The sequence below is a fragment of the Sorex araneus genome, chromosome 5, assembly GCF_027595985.1.
Source record: "Sorex araneus isolate mSorAra2 chromosome 5, mSorAra2.pri, whole genome shotgun sequence".
Classification (NCBI taxonomy): Eukaryota; Metazoa; Chordata; class Mammalia; order Eulipotyphla; family Soricidae; genus Sorex; species Sorex araneus.
In genome coordinates, this window is record NC_073306.1 from 207469416 (window position 1) to 207486723 (window position 17308).

At 41.0% G+C, this 17308-nt stretch overlaps 1 protein-coding gene across 2 annotated transcripts in view; it reads left to right on the forward strand.

Moving 5' to 3' along the window:
- The window catches only part of ARHGAP24 (Rho GTPase activating protein 24), a 693477-nt gene that overhangs the window by 299524 nt on the left and 376645 nt on the right, over positions 1-17308 (forward strand). For both annotated transcript variants that reach the window (XM_055139840.1, XM_055139841.1), the window contains exon 2: positions 16181-16380. In XM_055139840.1, the coding sequence (XP_054995815.1) occupies positions 16201-16380 (180 nt within the window). In that variant the 5' untranslated portion in view covers positions 16181-16200. The remainder of the gene's footprint in view (positions 1-16180; positions 16381-17308) is intronic.

Consider the following 17308-nt stretch of genomic DNA (forward strand, 5'->3'; position numbering starts at 1 on the left):
AAGAAAGTGATTTCTTGTGATGGAATATACTGTGGGTGAAGATGCTGAAGAGAGAGAAATAGAAGATTTAGAATATTACATAAACATAGTTGATAAAGCTCTTTCGCACTTTGAGAGGACTGACTCTGATTTTGTAGGGAAATTCTACTGTGAGTACTATGCTATTCACTTTGCTACAAAGAAATCTTGTGAAAGAAAGAGTTAATTGATGGGCCTAAATATATTGTTTTCTTCTTTTTTTTTTTTTTGCTTTTTGGGTCACACCCAGCAATGCACAGGGGTCACTCCTGGCTCATGCACTCAGGAATCACTCCTGGCGGTGCTCAGGGGACCATATGGGATGCTGGAATTTGAACCCGGGTCGGCTGCGTGCAAGGCAAATGCCCTACCCACTATGCTATCACTCCAGCCCCAGTTGTTTTCTTATTTTAAGAAATAAGCCAGTGCATACTTAGCAAAAACCACCAACATAAATGCAGTACCCTCTACCAAGAAAGATATGACTAGTTGAAGTCTCAGATGAAGCTTCACATTTTGGCAATACATTGTAAATTCAAGCTATGCATATTTTTAGGCATAAAATGTTATTGTACAATAATAGAATATAGTATAAAATTAACTTTTTATTCTCTGGAAAATAGAACAAGTATGGTCTGAATTATTTTAATGTTGTAGTTGTTCTAGTTCTGTGACCTGGAAACACCACAATATTTTTGAGGTGTGGCAATAAATAAATAAAAGTCACATTTTTACTTAAGTTCAAAGAGAATGTCATGTTCAGATTTTCACTTCCAGTTACTTTTGATGGCCTTCTAAATTAAGGCATAACATTTTCAGAATATTTAAGAACAAGATGCCAAAATGCGTATAAATGTGATTAAAATGGTCATAGCTATTAATAGAATAAGCTTCTACTATACTGTACTTTTACCCTTAGGAGGTTTAACTGTAACTTACCTGGGAGATTTTTCCTCTTAATCATATTAATACTTAGTAGTACTAAAGGACCATGTCGAAGAATCACACCATTTAAAAATTAACAGAAACCTTAGATAACAAGTTCTTCATTCAATCTTATTTTGAAATTTAGAGGACCAAGGCAAAGAAAATCAAAGGACTTTCTCAAGGTCAGGTAGCTCTTTAATTTCAAAGTCATGCTTTCAATTTCCAGTGAAGTACTCTTTCAATTGTAATAGCATACTTCAATAATATTGGTGGTGGTCCAGTGAAAAAAAGGATTTTCTTTTCATATGTGACCTCTTATTGCAAGCCCTGAGCATCATATGACATTTTGGGGGTTATGTTTCAATTTATACCAAAGTTACAGTAGTATTAAGAACTCTTATACATCTTTTCCACAGATTCACTAATGGTTTGTATCTTTCACTTATTTCATCATTCTATTCATATATTGCATTTTTTCTGCGCTATTTTTTTTTTTTTTTTTTGCTTTTTGGGTCACACCCGGCGATGCACAGGGGTCACTCCTGGCTCATGCACTCAGGAATCACCCCTGGCGGTGCTCAGGGGACCATATGGGATGCTGGGATTCGAACCCGGGTCGGCCGCGTGCAAGGCAAACACCCTACCCGCTGTGCTATCGCTCCAGCCCCCTTTCTGCGCTATTTTTAAAATAAAACTGTAACAAAGAATTTCCTTACATATATGAATATGTAAATGTGGATTTTTCTAAAACCTAGTGCTGTGATCCTCAAATTGTCAAGTGATAAATATGAGTAAATTTGGAACGATAGCACAGCAGATAGGGTATTTACCTTGTACGCGGCTGACCCGGGTTCGATTCCTCTGTCCCTCTCAGAGAGCCCGGCAAGCTACCAAGAGTACCTTGCCTGCAAGGCAGAGCCTGGCAAGCTGCCCGTGGCGTCTTCGATATGCCAAAAACCAGTAATAAGTCTCACAATGAAAATGTTACTGGTGCCCGCTCGAGCAAATTGATGAACAATGGGAAGACAGTGCTATTATCTAATGATATTAGACAATGATATTATCTAATCTATAATTTATGTTTTAATTTCTAAAATTTCCCCAATATTGCCCCCTTTGTTTATTTTTCTGGCCATAGATCCAAGTATAGGTCAAGCGCTGTATCTTGTCATGTCTTTTCTAGTATGATTTCATTAAGAACACGTTCATACCTTTGCTTTGGCTCTGTTTTGTGTTTTGATCATACCCATCAGGGGCTGCCCTCAGATCAGTGCTCAGGTCTCATCCTTGGCAATGTGCGGGGAACTGTGTGTGTCAGGGACTGAACTCGGGCCTCCCTCATGCAAAGTGCATTCAGCCTATGCAGCAGCCTCTCTGGTGCTGTTTGTCTCTTTTTTGGAACTTGAGTTATTGGGGAGTGTAATAGAGTTATTTTGTAGAGTCCATCTCAATTTGGGCGCATCTGGTTTCTGATCATGACTTGATTCAGACTATACATTTTATATCCCATAAAGACTATGAATAATGTGTGTTTCTCAGAGCAGTGGGGAGAATGTAATATTGGTTCATTTCAACCCTAATCATGTAGACTTGCATGACATTGAGCCTACGAGGTTTCTCCTCAGTAAAGTTATTATTTTTCCTTCTTTGAATAATGATGAATTTGTGAGGAGAGATTTTTAGATTGTATAAATAGCTTTTCACAATCAAATCTATACCCAGAATATCTATCTGTTACTTTTTGTTTCGGGAGCCACATCCAGTGGTCCTCGGGGATTACTTCCGGTTTTGTGCTTGGGGGAGTCGTATGTGGTGCCAGGATTGAACCCAGGGTTGACCGTGTGCAAGGCGTGTACCTCACCCCCTGTGCTGTCTCTCCAGTCCATATCTACAATTTTTAGTCCATGATATTTAAATAAATTTTATACCATGGTTATTTTTATTTAATTATTTTATTGAGATAACATGGTTGATACAGCAGCTATAATTAAAAATGTCCATATGTTTTTGGGGTCCCACAGCACCGTTGCTCACCACCAACGTGTCACTCTCCCTTCACCATTGTCCTTAGGACAAGGCCCGCTCCTCCCGCTCTCACCACTCCCATAACCTCAGTTCTATATTTATTCATTTTAATTTGTAACTGTTTTTTCTGTTCATATTTATTGATACTCTAATGAAAAGAGAAACTGTCTTGTTTATTTTGTCTGTTATTAGTGCCATGCTTTTTTATATAAATATGATTTATTTCTATTATTGTTAAGATGCTGAAATTGTCCATATGGCAACAGACACGAGTTTACTCCAGGACACTTGTGTTTCATTTTTAATAACTTTGAAATTTAATCGTTGTGAATTATAAAGTTGTTCATGATTGGGTTTCAGGTATAACATGTTCCAGCAGCAGTCCCTGCACCAGTGTCTACTTTTGTGGACCAGAGCTCTAGTTTCCATCCTGTCGCCAGGCCTCACCTCTATTTTTTTTTTTTTTTTGCCTCACCTCTATTGCAGGCACTTTTTCCTCTTTCTCTTTTCCTTTTAGGCACTGCGGTGTACAGTGCTGTTACTGAAAGGGTATCATGCCTGTCACAGTACCACCTGTTGGCGCCCAGTCCTCATCCTTGAGCTATCCAAGTTAAGTTCATTTATGTCCAAGTCTCCTATATAAAATGGCACATATAAAATTGCAGGTGACCTACATAGGGTCCTTCTGTACACTTTGCCACCTTTGGATTGATTGTAACACCCAATGTAATTCGAGTGCTTATGAAAATAGTTGTCCTACTCAATTAGTAAAAGAACAGTGTGTTATAAACCACGGACTCTCAATCAGGAAAAGAATAGCGCCAAGGAAAAAAGGTTGGCACGTGTTAGTACAGACACAGCTATCATGGATGCACCATAGAAGAAGTTCTTTGTAACAGTTGCAGTTGGTTGAATCCACGAATGCAGAGCCCATGGATTTGGAGGGCTGGCTGCACTTGGCTGGTGGAAATTATTTGAAGCTATTTCTTTTTGTGTTTTATTATTTTCCTGTACCAGAATTAAGGAGATACCAAATATTTTGTATTCCCTCACTTCAATCACATGTTGTTCTATAATTATCTCGTGCCTTTTCCAAGTCCTGTAACGAAGCTTTTATTCAAGTGATCACTTCCTTGTTATAAAACTGGCTTTTAGGAATCAACATCTGGACACAGTATGTGCTCATTCATTGTTACTGGTGCATCCTTATTTCTAGACCCTCTTCGTGAATAGTATTAGCAAAGACACCACTATATCCCGGTTTCTCTGTGTCTAACTATTGTTAAAAAATAAGATATTGTTCTAAGGGTAAAACATTGCAGTAATGTGGGATGAATAGACAAGGAGTTTTATGTATATTGGATACTAAAAAAAGACAGTTGTAAAGATGAGTTGTTAATTAGCTTAACTGTAGTGATCATTTCACTGTGTAAGTGTAAATCAAATATTCATTTCACATATGTAAATATACTTGTATCACTTGTATGGCTTGTCATCCCGTTGTTCATCAATTTGTTCAAGCAGGCGCCAGTAACGTCTCCATTCATCCCTGTTGCATGCTAGATATAAATATAGTAAATATACAGTTTATTTAAAAAAATTAGAGTAAAATCATGAGTCCAAATTGATGCCTCTATTCAGTCTCAAGACACAAAATACAATATGCTCTCTTATTTTTTAGGTCATAGCCACAGGTTCTCCAGACTTTGCTCAGGGATCGGGGCAATCCTGCGGTGCTAGCGACAGGACCAGGGTGGCTGCGTGCAAGGCGGATGCCTGCTCCGTGAACTCTGGCTCTGGCTCGACAGTCCCCTTTTCCAGTTTCTACTTTTTGAGTTTCAGTAACTTTCTTTTGCAGCAAAGGAAATCTGACTTCCTGTTTTGTTCCGTGTATAGATTTATTTGCCTAACTAGGAGGATGTAGAGGATAAGGGTTCTAATCTAGAGACACGGCAGAAAGCAGATCCGCTAACAAGAATTCAGTGTTTTTAAAGGTTTAAGATTAAAATTGGAACTGGAGAGGTAATGCAGCTGGTGGGTCACTCGCGTATAAATGTCCCGGGCTCCATCCCTGGAACCTGCATCATCTGAGTGCCACCAGCAGTGATGTTTGAGCACAGAGCCAGGAGGAAGCCGTGCACACAGTGTGGACCCCAAACAAAAAATAAGATAAAATAAAATGTACTGGAACAGCATAATTTGTGCACACATGTAAAGCACATACTTCATGTGTTTCACGATCACAAAATCCCCTTAATCACCGATTTCTCTGGCGGGCTCAGTAACATCTCATTTCATCCTTTCCCTGAGGACTTAGAAGTCTATTTCGACTCGGCCTTCCTAAAGATGTTGCACTGGGGGCTTTTCAGGGTCAGGGGAATGGGATCCAGCTTGTTACTGGCTTTAGCATATGAATACACCATGGGAAGCTTGCAAGGCTGTCCCATGTGGGCAGGAAACTCTCAGAAGCTTGCCAGTTTCTCCCAGAGGGAAAAGTAGGCTAAAGATACGGCTTCTGGGAGCTTGCTTTTAAGTCTCTGGATGTTGGCCATTGATGGGATTACACACACCTGGGTTCCTCTGCCGGTACCTTCGTGCGTGAGGCCTGTCCGAACATATGGAGAGGGGCCTCGAGCATGGCTATATATAGCTAGGTTCCAGTGGTCTTCGGCCATCGGAAGCTCTGCTCGGGGTGGGGAGGGAAGGTGGAGCCCATCCCCTCCAAGGGGTCCCGGGGAAGACAGCCAAGTGCTTGGGCAAGAGACTCTCTGCCTTCATGTGTTTAAGCTAATGTAAATCATCTAAGTATTTCATGTCTATCAAATTTCTAAGACATTTCTATCATCTTACATAATTCCATTGTGTAAACACCCAGTCAAGGTCTATGCCTGACGCACAGCTATTGTTCTATTTTCCCCCTTCCCCTTTTTTGTTGTTGTGTGTGACTAGGAGTCACATGCATCTTTGGCTGTGGTGCTCACTGGGGAACAGACACCAGGATTTGGTGGTGCTTGAAGACTTGGTTGTGGTTTCACATGTGATTTTGTCGTTGCCATGCTTGCCACACTGAGCTTCATTGCACAGAAGAGACAGGCCATGTTCAGGGCCAGAGACCCACACAGCAGAGTCACCGGGACCTGTGCTCAGTGTTCCTGGACAGAAGCAGGATCCCGTGGACGGCCTTCTACCTGCTTGACACTTGTGTTTGTCACCGAGCCAGTGCAGGGACCCAAAAACCTGTTTTCTGTTATCATAGCCGTGCTTTCCTCTTCACTTTTGGATAAACTCACAGTTTGTCTTGCTTTTAAATCCTGTTTATAGTGGAAAACAGTGCTATTTGCACTTATAATAAAAAGAGGAATGTGGCCCCCAAATTAATTACATGGCACATGAGGAAGGGGTTCCCCAAAGACAGGCTTCTAGACATTAGCCATCATTTGTGTCTTACCAAACTTCCCATTTTGGGGGACTGGAGCAATCGCACAGAGGTAGGGCACTTGCTTTGCATGCAGCTGCATTGCTGGGTGGAGTGGTCCCTGAGCGCAGATAGAACCAGGACCTGAGCATTTCTGGCTTATAAAAGGAAGGAAAAACAAAACTAAAACTAAAAAAAAAGCAAGCTTCCTAGTTTAAAAAATATGGCTTATATGTATCAGATTTATGTATCTTTTACTAATATGCTCATTATGTTCATGGGTAATAAACCTAGATTTATATTCAGCTTATATAAAATAAAAGTGTGTTGAATTAATTAGACATGTTGCAGAATTTAAATGCCTTCAAATTATGTGAAAATGAAGGTCCCTCAACGAAGAGCTCACTTTCACATATCAGAGTAGATCATAATGCCTGTGATTCTAATCCAGGTGAATAGCCGTTGGATATTTTCATTATGACACTTTACTTTCCTTAACTTCTAATGGAAACGTTGCTCTGTCAGTACCTTACTGCAATAAACAGGTGAGAGAGCATCTGTGGTTCAGTGATTAGGACATGATTTATAAACTTAGGAAGCCTGGTAACTTTCGGAGCTTATAAAGGAAGGCTGATGATGTGCAACCCACAGGATTAATTGACAGAGAAGTGGTCCTTATTGGAAATCATTAAAAACCTCAAGGCTTGCATTTGAAGAAGAAAACCCGAGGGTCCTTTGTAGACAAATAACTACCTCAGCCAAAGCTACCTGCTTGCAGAGTATTTTCTTTGAAGAGTGGTTGAATCAAAAGCTCTCTGAAGAGAAGCTTGAAATGATAATGCAATTGACAACATCACTGATTTTCCAGACTGGACTCATTAAGGAAATCTAACATTAAAAGTAGTATTTCAGAAAAGCTTTTATCTAAGCTTAAAACTGTGGGCATCAGGGGGCAGAGATGGAAAAACTCTGTAATTTACAGGCTCAGAGGTTTTCCCCTGTGTGAAAGGAGCACCCAGCAGAGAAGATTCTGGTTTCTCAGATTCCAAATGCTTCAGAATTGTTTTCCCACTCATCACTGTATACAAAAGTCTTTCCCTGTTTCATTGCTCCCCCATGGTCCAACTTTCATAATTTCATTACTTGTCAAATTATATGTGAAAAATCTGTTTTCTTTCTTTTTTGAGACAACTTTCAAAGCAACGTTTTACCAATGAATTATAAGTGGAGGAGAGGAGTATCCAGACAGATGAGATATTCCCAAGGTCAGCTTTCTGATTCACTTATTTTTTTGTACCCTTACTCCTGGCTCTGCACTCAGGAATTACTCATGATGGTGTTTGAGGGACCGTGTGAGATGCTGGGGATTGAATTCGGGTTGGCTGCATGCAAGGCCGATGACCTACTTGCTGTAGTGTCTATGATTCTATTTCTAAGGGTCTGTTTAAAAGTATGGGAGTCAGGGTCGCACGGCGATGTCTCCCTTCCCGGCCTCCTGTGTTTCTTTCAGTTCCTCTCATTGGTACCCTACGATGCAATAGTAGCAGTCATTTTAGAGCTTTCATTAAAAGAAGCTTCTTTCTCTTCCTTTACCATCTCAAATTCTCCAGGGAAAGTCTCTGATAGCAGAGGATGTGGTTTGTTGATAAACAAACTAACAAACAGTCTTTCTCTTCTTTTCATAGACAGTTGATTGGTTGTGACTGTCTAGCTTTTGCCTCAAGGAGGGATCATGGATGTATCTAGGTTCCAGGAAAGAGAATTGTGATTATATCATCATGTCTGGCATAAACTTGAAGAGCATCACAGTGCATTTGTCTTGTGTCTGTCATTTTTCTCGCGACCCCATCAATGGTTAAATATTTGCTCTGCTCTGAGTTTCGTTGTTACTCCTGTTACTAGTACTGGGAATTCCAGTGGTACTCAGACTTATCTCTGAAACGGTGATGTGATGGACAAAATACATCAAAATATAAATTAACTACTCACATTGCTGAATTAATACTTCCTTAAGAAGAAGATTCTTTTTTACATAAATTATGAGACATTAAAGGGAATTAAAGCAAATAAATAATTTTATTTATGTATTCATTACATGGTGCCGGGGGCAGTTAGTGGGTGTGACTTCCAAACTGCTGGAAAATAGGGGATCTGGGTGGAAGAGGCCCAGTCCCGATCCAGGCAGGCTTGGAGGTCTCAGCCCCAGGTCCCACATGCCTGGGTTCCTCTGCCGGTTCCTTCACCTGTGAGGTTCGTCTGAGTGTGTGGAGAGTGGCCTTGAGCATGGCTGTGGCTGGGTGCCGGAAGATTTTTGCTACCAGGGCTCTGCTTGGGGTGGGGACAGAAACTCGACTTGCCCCCCTCTACCCAGACCCCCCATTTTCCATTAGCTTGGCAGACACACTCACAAACCACCTCCGGCACCATGTAATCCCATCAACGGCCAAGATCCAGAAACTATATTAAATAAAGCTCCCGGAAGAGAGTGATGCAGAATCTCCCACCCCCTCGCCAGGCTTTCTCCACAGGGGCCCCTTGGAGGGGGGTGGGTTGAGTTTCCCTCCCCACCCCGAGCAGGGCCCCAGGAGCCAAAGACCTCTGGAACCCAGCAACAACCATCCTCAAGGCCACTCTCCACACGCTTGGACAAGCCTCATGCATGGAGGAACCGACAAAGGAATCCAGGTGTGCAGGACCCGGGGCTGAAATCTCCAAGCCTGCTCAGATAGGAACTGGGCTTCCTCCACTCAGACCCCCCCCCATTTTCCAGTGGCTTGGCAGTCACACCCACAAATTGCCCCTGGCACCGTGTAATCCCATCAACGTCCAAGATCCAGAGACTAGTGCAGCCTTGACGACCTCTTATAGTCTAGCCCACTGATGTGCCTTTATAAAGCAGCACACATGTGTTTGGTTTTAACATACTTGCTTGTATTCTCTGATATACATTCTCCCTCTCTCTCGGAGAGCCTGGCAAGCTGCCGAGAGTTTCCCACCTGCACTACAGAGCCTGGCAAGCTCCTGGTGGCATATTCTATATGCCAAATACAGTAACAATAACAGGTCTCATTTCCCTGACCTTGAAAGAGCCTCCAATCATTGGGAAAGATGAGTAAGGAGAGGCTGCTAAAATCTCAGGGCTGGGACGAATGGAGACATTACTGGTGCCCACTGGAGCAAATCCATGAACAATGATATGATGGATGACAGCAATACAGTGATATATTCATTAACTTTTTATTTAGGGCCACACTTGGCTGTGCTCAGGGCTTACTCCTGGCTCTGCACTCAGGAATCACTCCTGGCAAGGCTCAGGGGACTTTAAGGGGTACTAGGAATTGAATCTGGGTCAGGCAAGCACCTTGCCTGCTATACTATCTTTCTGGCCTCTTAAAGATTTTTTTAATGGTTCATTTCATTAAGTCATTTTTATTTACTGTGAGTATAAAAATACTGAACTTAAAATAAGACAAGTAGTTAGAGTTACTGATCTAAACATGTGACAAAATTTTAAAAGTATAGTCCATTGTGTAATATTTAGGGCAATCCAGTTTCAGATGAATCAAGTGAAAGACAGTTCTTAGGGATTTCTCAGAAAAATAGCCGCGAATTTCCCACCTTAAAAGTATTCTTCTGCTTTAAGAAGTAAAATGTGATTGGAAATCCCACAGGTAAAATGTGATTAGAGATCCTGTGCAGGAAGGGAGATGGGTGCTGAAAGTAAACCAGAGACTGAACATGATGACCACTCAATACCCCTATTGCAAACCACAACACCCAAAAGGAGAGAGAGAACAAATTGGAATGCCCTGCCACAGAGGTGGGGTGAGGTGGGGGGGATGGGATTGGGGGGTGGGAGGGATACTGAGTTCATTGGTGGTGGAGAATGGACACTGGTGGAGGGATGGGCTCTCGAATATTGCACGAGGGAAAAAGAAGCATGAAAATGTGTGATTCTGTAACTGTACCTTCACTATGACTCACTAATTAAAAAATAAATAAATTTAAAAAAATTTTTAGCAAAGTATTCTTCTGCTGACCGCTTTCAATTTTGTATTCCTGACTTAACTCAGATATCTCATTTCCTTCACACTAAAACTCTTCGGTTTAAAAAGAAGCATTCTAGGGGGCTGGTGTGATAGCACAGTGGGTAGGGCGTTTGCCTTGCATGCGGCCGACCCAGGTTCAATCCCCAGCATTCTATATGGTCCCCTGAGCACCGCCAGGAGCAATTCCTGAGAGCATGAGGCAGGAGTAACCCCTGTGCCTCGCCAGGTGTGACCCAAAATGAAAAAAAAAGGATCATTCTTTTATTTTTAACATAATGTATGATTAAAGGTAGAGTCCAGTGAGACTAACAGAAAATACCTTTGCTTTGAATTTCTGAAGTTGGAGTTCCGATATAGCTGCTAGTGTGGGTTAAGGGTAAAATAGAAAAGGAAGTGCAAGTCCTGGTCAGTTGTGAGCTCTGAACAGCATTTGATTTCTCTAGCGCAGTGTCGCACCTGTGATCCTGTTGTGATTCTGGTCCATTTGATTTTCAAAAAGAACCAGATAAAGGTTTAGAAACAAACCAGCTGTTTACCCCTAGAAAATGATTTAAAGTTATGGATGCCATATCAATGGTTAGGATTTTCCCCTAAGATTTATATGCAGAACAAGTCAATTTCTCAATTCCGTTTTAGTTTTATAGCAACTCTTTATGCAATTATTATGTGACTGTGAAAGTGATCTGTTGAAGGTTTAAATCGATAGCTCTACTTTGCATGTACATGTGCTACCCGGTTTCCATGGTCTGTCCCAGACAAAGTACTTTTTCCAGTGCAGATCCTATTAAGTCATTCTTGGAGAATTTGAGTAAACTGCAATTTTCTCCATGCTAAACCACAACTCATTCTAAGTATTTTCTAGCAGGGCTAAAAAGTTTTGAGTGTTAAATTTCTTCATAAAGAGCTTCATAAAGTTTTGGGTTCATTTAAGTTGGATGATTTTTGACGTTATGTTTAAAATAGTTTTCAACCCAAAAGGAGAGAGAGAGTAAGAGGGAATGTTCCTGCCACAGAGGCGGGGGGCGGGTAGGGGTGGTGGTGGTTGGTGGGAGGGATCCTGGGAGCATTGGTGATGGAGAATGGGCACGGGTGGAGGGATGGGTACTCGAGCATTGTATGACTGAAATGTGATCACAAAAGTGTGTAAGTCTGTAACCGTATCTCACAGCGATTCATTAAAAACAATAAAATAGTTTTCATGCTAATTTAAGCCTCTCATGTCAAAAATCAAGTTCTTAAAATATGTAGCCTCAATTAAAATATGAAATGCAATTAAAAATCCCTCCAAACAGTTTTTATAGAAAAGTCTATTGCTATTGTTACAGGCTCATTGCTTTATCACATAATTACTAGATCGCAAGTAAGCACTATTAAAGGTGCTGGGTAGACTGTGTACTCTGTACTGAGAAGACATGTGTCCAGCCTCCTGAAGTGTACAGCCTCCTGGAGGAAAGATTAACAGCAAACATATGGGAAGTAACAGTTTAGGGAAGAGTCAGGAATACAAAAGACGGAGTTCAGTAATAGCAAATGGCAAGAGGAGAACTGATTCAGTAACTCACTGAGTGATCCGGAACTGCTTTAAAGATGAAGGGGATGAGATGGGCTCGACAAAGACCTCGCAGAGTAGTCCAGCAAATGTCACACCTCAAGACATGGAGGAGCTTGACTATTTCCAGACCTGATAGTACGTGTAGCTGCTTGGATTAAAGCACCTGTCTGAAGTGTGAGTGTGTATGCATGCATGTGTGCATATGTGCGTGTGTGCGTGTGTACGTGTGTGTGCACGAGCGCATGTGTGTGTGTGAGTGTGTGTGTGTGTGTGTGTTGGAGGAGTTGTAAAGGGGGTTACAGGAAATTTTATTAGATTGATGAAATTTCAGACTGATAATGTTTCAGGTGATGAAGAGTCTTACAAGCCAGAATAAGAATCTAGACTTTAAAAGAAATACACTGTGAGTCAAAAATCCCAAGTGCAGAGAATCATTATCTGATGCATTTTCCCCCAAACCTTATTTTGCTTTGTGGCTTATGAGAGGCGTGAGTATGTGCCTGCGTGTTTCTGTATTTGTGCTGAAGAATAGAATGAGACAAGTTGAAGGGTCGTGAGAAGCACCCAGTCAAAGGGAATGGTATCTTGTGTCATAGATGGAGGCAGTTGGATACACTTGAAATAATTTTTTGGTGAATAATGGAGTGACAGCGCAGCGGGTAGGGTGTTTGTCTTGCATGCGGCTGACCTGGGTTGGGTTCCTCTGCCCCTCTTGGAGAGCCCAGCAAGCTGCCGAGAGTATCCCACCCACTGCAGAGCTACCCGTGGCACATTGGAGATGCCAAAAACAGTAACAAGTCTCACAGTGGAGACATTACTGGTGCCCACTCGAGCAAATCAGTGAGCAACGGGATGACAGTGATACAGTGATTATTAATTTACTGATGGATTTGGTAATAGGCATCTAGATACTCAGAAATTGAAGATAAGTTTTCGGTTTATTGGCAACTGGGTTTATCTTGGTGCCATTTGCTAAGATCAGGTTTTGGACAGAATCAGTTTTCATAAGGAGATCATGTTCACTTTGGATACCTAACACCAAACTACTGAAAAATGGATGGATTCATTAAATATTGAAAAACTTCACAAAAATGCCAGACATTAAGTGTGGAGGATACCTAGTATTCATATATATTCCATATATATTTATATAATTGCACAGACAATATGTTTTAAAGTGTTATGAGGAATATCAAAATGATTCTGTGCAGCTTCTCCATTTTAAAATTAAGGGGGAGAAACTTGATTCATTCATTTATTTCCCTAGAAATATCAACACGTTTATTAAATTCATGGCTATTTTAGTAAAATACTTACTGGGCAGCAATTATATATTTTCTTTTTGGGGAATATAATATGTTTTCATTTTTTTGGTTTGTTTTTTGAGTGCACATCTGGCTGTGCTCAGGGTTTATTCCTGTCTGCACTCAGGAATCACTCCTGGAAGGTTTGGGGGACCATATAGGATTCCGGGACTAAACCTGGGTCAACTGCATGCAAGACTTACACATTGTACCATCTCTCCAGCCCTATTCCGGTGTTTAAATTAATTTTTATAATTATTTCAAATGCTATTTTGTCCCTTGTGAAGTTGTAAATTAAAAGCATTAGAATCAGGACTTCAGATGAACCACTGCCATTGGCATTAGCCAACCTTAGAAATATTATTTGCAAGGAGAATAATGTGCACATAGTTTTTCCTAAGCAGTAGTGGTAGGCAAGAGGGAAGTTGGGCATGTGTACTTTTTTATATTATTGATGGGCGATTCCTAATTACCTTGAATATTTTAGAGGAGATTTTTCAAACCTAATGAGAAGTAGAAATATGAAAGGAGAATAAAACATGCATATAAAAAGAATAAAACAAAGCCCCCAAACAAGAATTTGTGTTATGCAATGAATTCTAGATATGTTTGTTCATGCAAATTTATGTGTGTGTGTTTGTGTTGGAATATTGTTTAAAGGTCTTTCTCCCTTGGGACAGGAGAGATAATACAGTGGGGCACTTGCATTATACAGGAATGACCCAGATTTGTTCCCCAGAAACATATAGTGTGCCAGGAGCGATCCCTGAGCACAGAGCCAGGAGTAATCCCTGAGCAGCGTTGGGTGTGCCCCTACACCAAAATCAAATAATAACAGTAAATACGATTTTTTGAAGGTCTTACTCAACTCTGTATGTTAAGATGTTTGGTCAGAGAATAAATAGGTGGGATGATACACAAGTTCTGTGCATAACAAGTTCTGTGTAACAATTTAAATATCGGTAGAAAAATTGTTCAGGGTAGTAAAAATTTTGACCGAATAGGTTTTGATTAAATACGAGCTAATATGGTTTTTATAGCATTTAGTATTATAGCATTTATTGTTCATTTGCAGTGAGGTGTACTTGGCTCTTTATACCAAGTCAAGTACTGTGAAATGAAGAGATGAAAGTTCCCGCCCCAAGGGCATAACAAACTTGAAGCAGCAGACGTGATTCAATCTCTTCACACACATGCACACACAAGATGGGAGAATGTTTCCTGCGAGTAGTTACGCGCAAAGGGAGTTTCCAAGGATAGTTTTGAAACGAGGACTTAGGAGTTAGGACGCTGTCGGTAGAAGAAAGGAAAGAGTCTTTTCTGAGTGAGACAGAGACAGACAGGTGGTTCTCCAGACCTGCTTGACGTGAGCTCTCCCACACGTGGGATATAAGGAAGCACAGCAGGGGCGGAATCAGAGGGCAGAGGTAACAGAACCTGAGAATTGACTGATCTAGGGAACTGCGCCTAGGGTAGCGGGGAGATGGGGTGGGATACAGGGTTTTGAGGGGGAACCCCGAGACAGTGGGAGAGGGAAGCGGACACTCTGGTGCGGGGGGCTGAAATGTATGCATGAAGCTGTTCCATAAACAATCCTGCAATCACGGTTCCTACAATATAATTTTAAAAAGTAAATTAGTTCAAGGAGAGGACGGTAAATGGAAGGGTAGGGTAGATTAAATGCATGCACGAAAGGCAAACTTACTGAGAAGGCTCAAGTTACCAAAATAAGACGCATAAGGAAATTCTGCTGAGTCTCTTTATTTGAATATCAGGACTAAGTTCAAATAAATGAAAAATCCAATGACAGAAAGGTTGACTGTGACTTCAAGGGAAAAAAAAACAAATAATCAAGCCGGGATAAATGGAACTCTATGAAATATATAATTAGGAATGTGTACATAAGAATCCACTGAAAAATCATCGATGTAAAGGAAGATGATGTAGAGATCGTGCCTTCTGGAATTAATCACAAATAACATAGTGAGAAGCTTGCGACCAAATATATCAGAGGGGAAATATTCTGCTTTTTTAATCAATTTGTAGTTTTAGGTCCACATTAAAGTCTCAGGTACACCACCCACTTGATAAGTGTATTTTGTTTATTTATTTTTTTGCTTGGTGTAGAAGGTACATTTTTGTACTCTCTTGCACACAACCTAGAACTGTTATTTCTTCATCATGCAATTAACTCAAGGGGACTCCTTACTCTTGAAATTTAAAGGGATTTTCAGAGGAGGAAATTGACCAGTAAAGTATTTTTTAAAGCTTGATTTTGTTTGTCTGTTTTGTTCCCTTAAATTTTTAAAGCTACACTAATTTCTGATTAGTCAAAGAAGCCTTCAAGGGAATACTTGGAGTGAGGGAGGCAGAAACATCTTGATAAATTTTATGTATGTCCAACTAAATGTCTTGCATTGAGGCTTTTAGAATAGTCCCTTTAAACTTTAACACATGCCAAGTTCATGTTTGCTTAGATTGTTGCAGGCCTTTACAATGGGTCTCTAATAGTATGCCTGCCCCACACAAAGGCCCATTGTCATGAGAATTAGGATTTTCGTTTGTAATTTTAGTTTGCTTTTACAAGCTGTTCTTCATGTATTATCACTAGAACTTTCCCATCCTTCGTTCTGTGCAGAACAAGGTTTAGTATCTCTCAGCAGCTGACTAGCTCATTGAAGATGACACAATAAATCTGCTCCAATTACCTTAGAGCATATTGTTGTCAGGATGCTTAGCCTCTGGAAATTTGGCAAGAGAATTAATATGCAGTTCATTCCTCCTGCCGCTTTTATTTTCTTAAAGAACAGAGGTGATTAAAAAGGAAATTGAACAGAACAGAGAAATCTTGATATTTTTTTCCCCCTTCTTTTTCTTTCTGGTTCAATAGGAAATTCCATCAGATTGATCATGGAGGAGAGCACTGATCCCACGGAGAACACCCCACAGGGCCCAGGGCGGAACAGTGCCATGAAGTGCGGGTGGCTAAGGAAGCAAGGAGGCTTTGTCAAGACTTGGCACACGCGTTGGTTTGTGCTCAAGGGAGATCAGCTCTATTATTTCAAAGATGAAGATGAAACCAAGCCCTTGGTAAGTAACAGAAGATACCCTGGTCCCTGGGACTAAACAATGCAGTAAGTATGAAATGGTTTTCTAGAGTCCTGGCCAGTATCGTCTCTCTCATGTCCTGCAGTTCCTTGGTATCTTTCACACTTTTGCTTCTTGTTTATTTTGGCTTAAGGTGATGAACTTGCTAACTGAGGCCAAGAGGCAAAGTGTTACTTGTCTAATATTAATTTTGCCTTTACTAAGCTGGAATAGAATGCCTGAATCCCTCAGGCAAACTTACGTCATGAGAAACTTTAATGGACCTCTGCGTGGAGGTATAAAGTAATAACCCAAACACCGTTCCTTCTCTCAGTAATAATTGGAAAGCACGCGTTAGAGGAAAGGTAGGAAATGTAGCTGGAAGTCATTTCAGAAACTCACAATTGATTCTCCACCTTTCCTTGCATAGATACGGATATGTCGTTAAACAACAACCAAAAAAATTGAGACATCTGACCAGTCTACATAATACACACCTCTGAAACTAGTTTCTGGATTTCGTTGTGGCTCTTTAGCGGTCCTCTTTTTGCTTATTTTCTTGTCACTTTTTTTTTCCTAACCACAAATCTCTTGACTACAATGAGAGAGAGGGGAAAAATCTCCCTCCCTCTCTCTCTCTCTCTCTCTCTCTCTCTCTTTCTCTCTCTCTCCCTCTCTCCCTCTCTCTCTCTCTCTCTCTCCTCTCTCTCTCTCTCTCCCTCTCTCCCTCTCTCTCTCTCTCTCTCTCTTTCTCTCTCTTCTTCCTCTCTCTTTTTTGGGCCATACCTAGCTCTATATGGTGGATTCTGGTGACCATCTATGGTGCTGGGGATTGAACCCGGGTTGGCTGTGCACAAGGCAAGCGCCTTCTCCACGGTAGTATTGCTCCAGTTCATCCCTTGTCATAGTCGCAACAAGCTTCACTATCTTT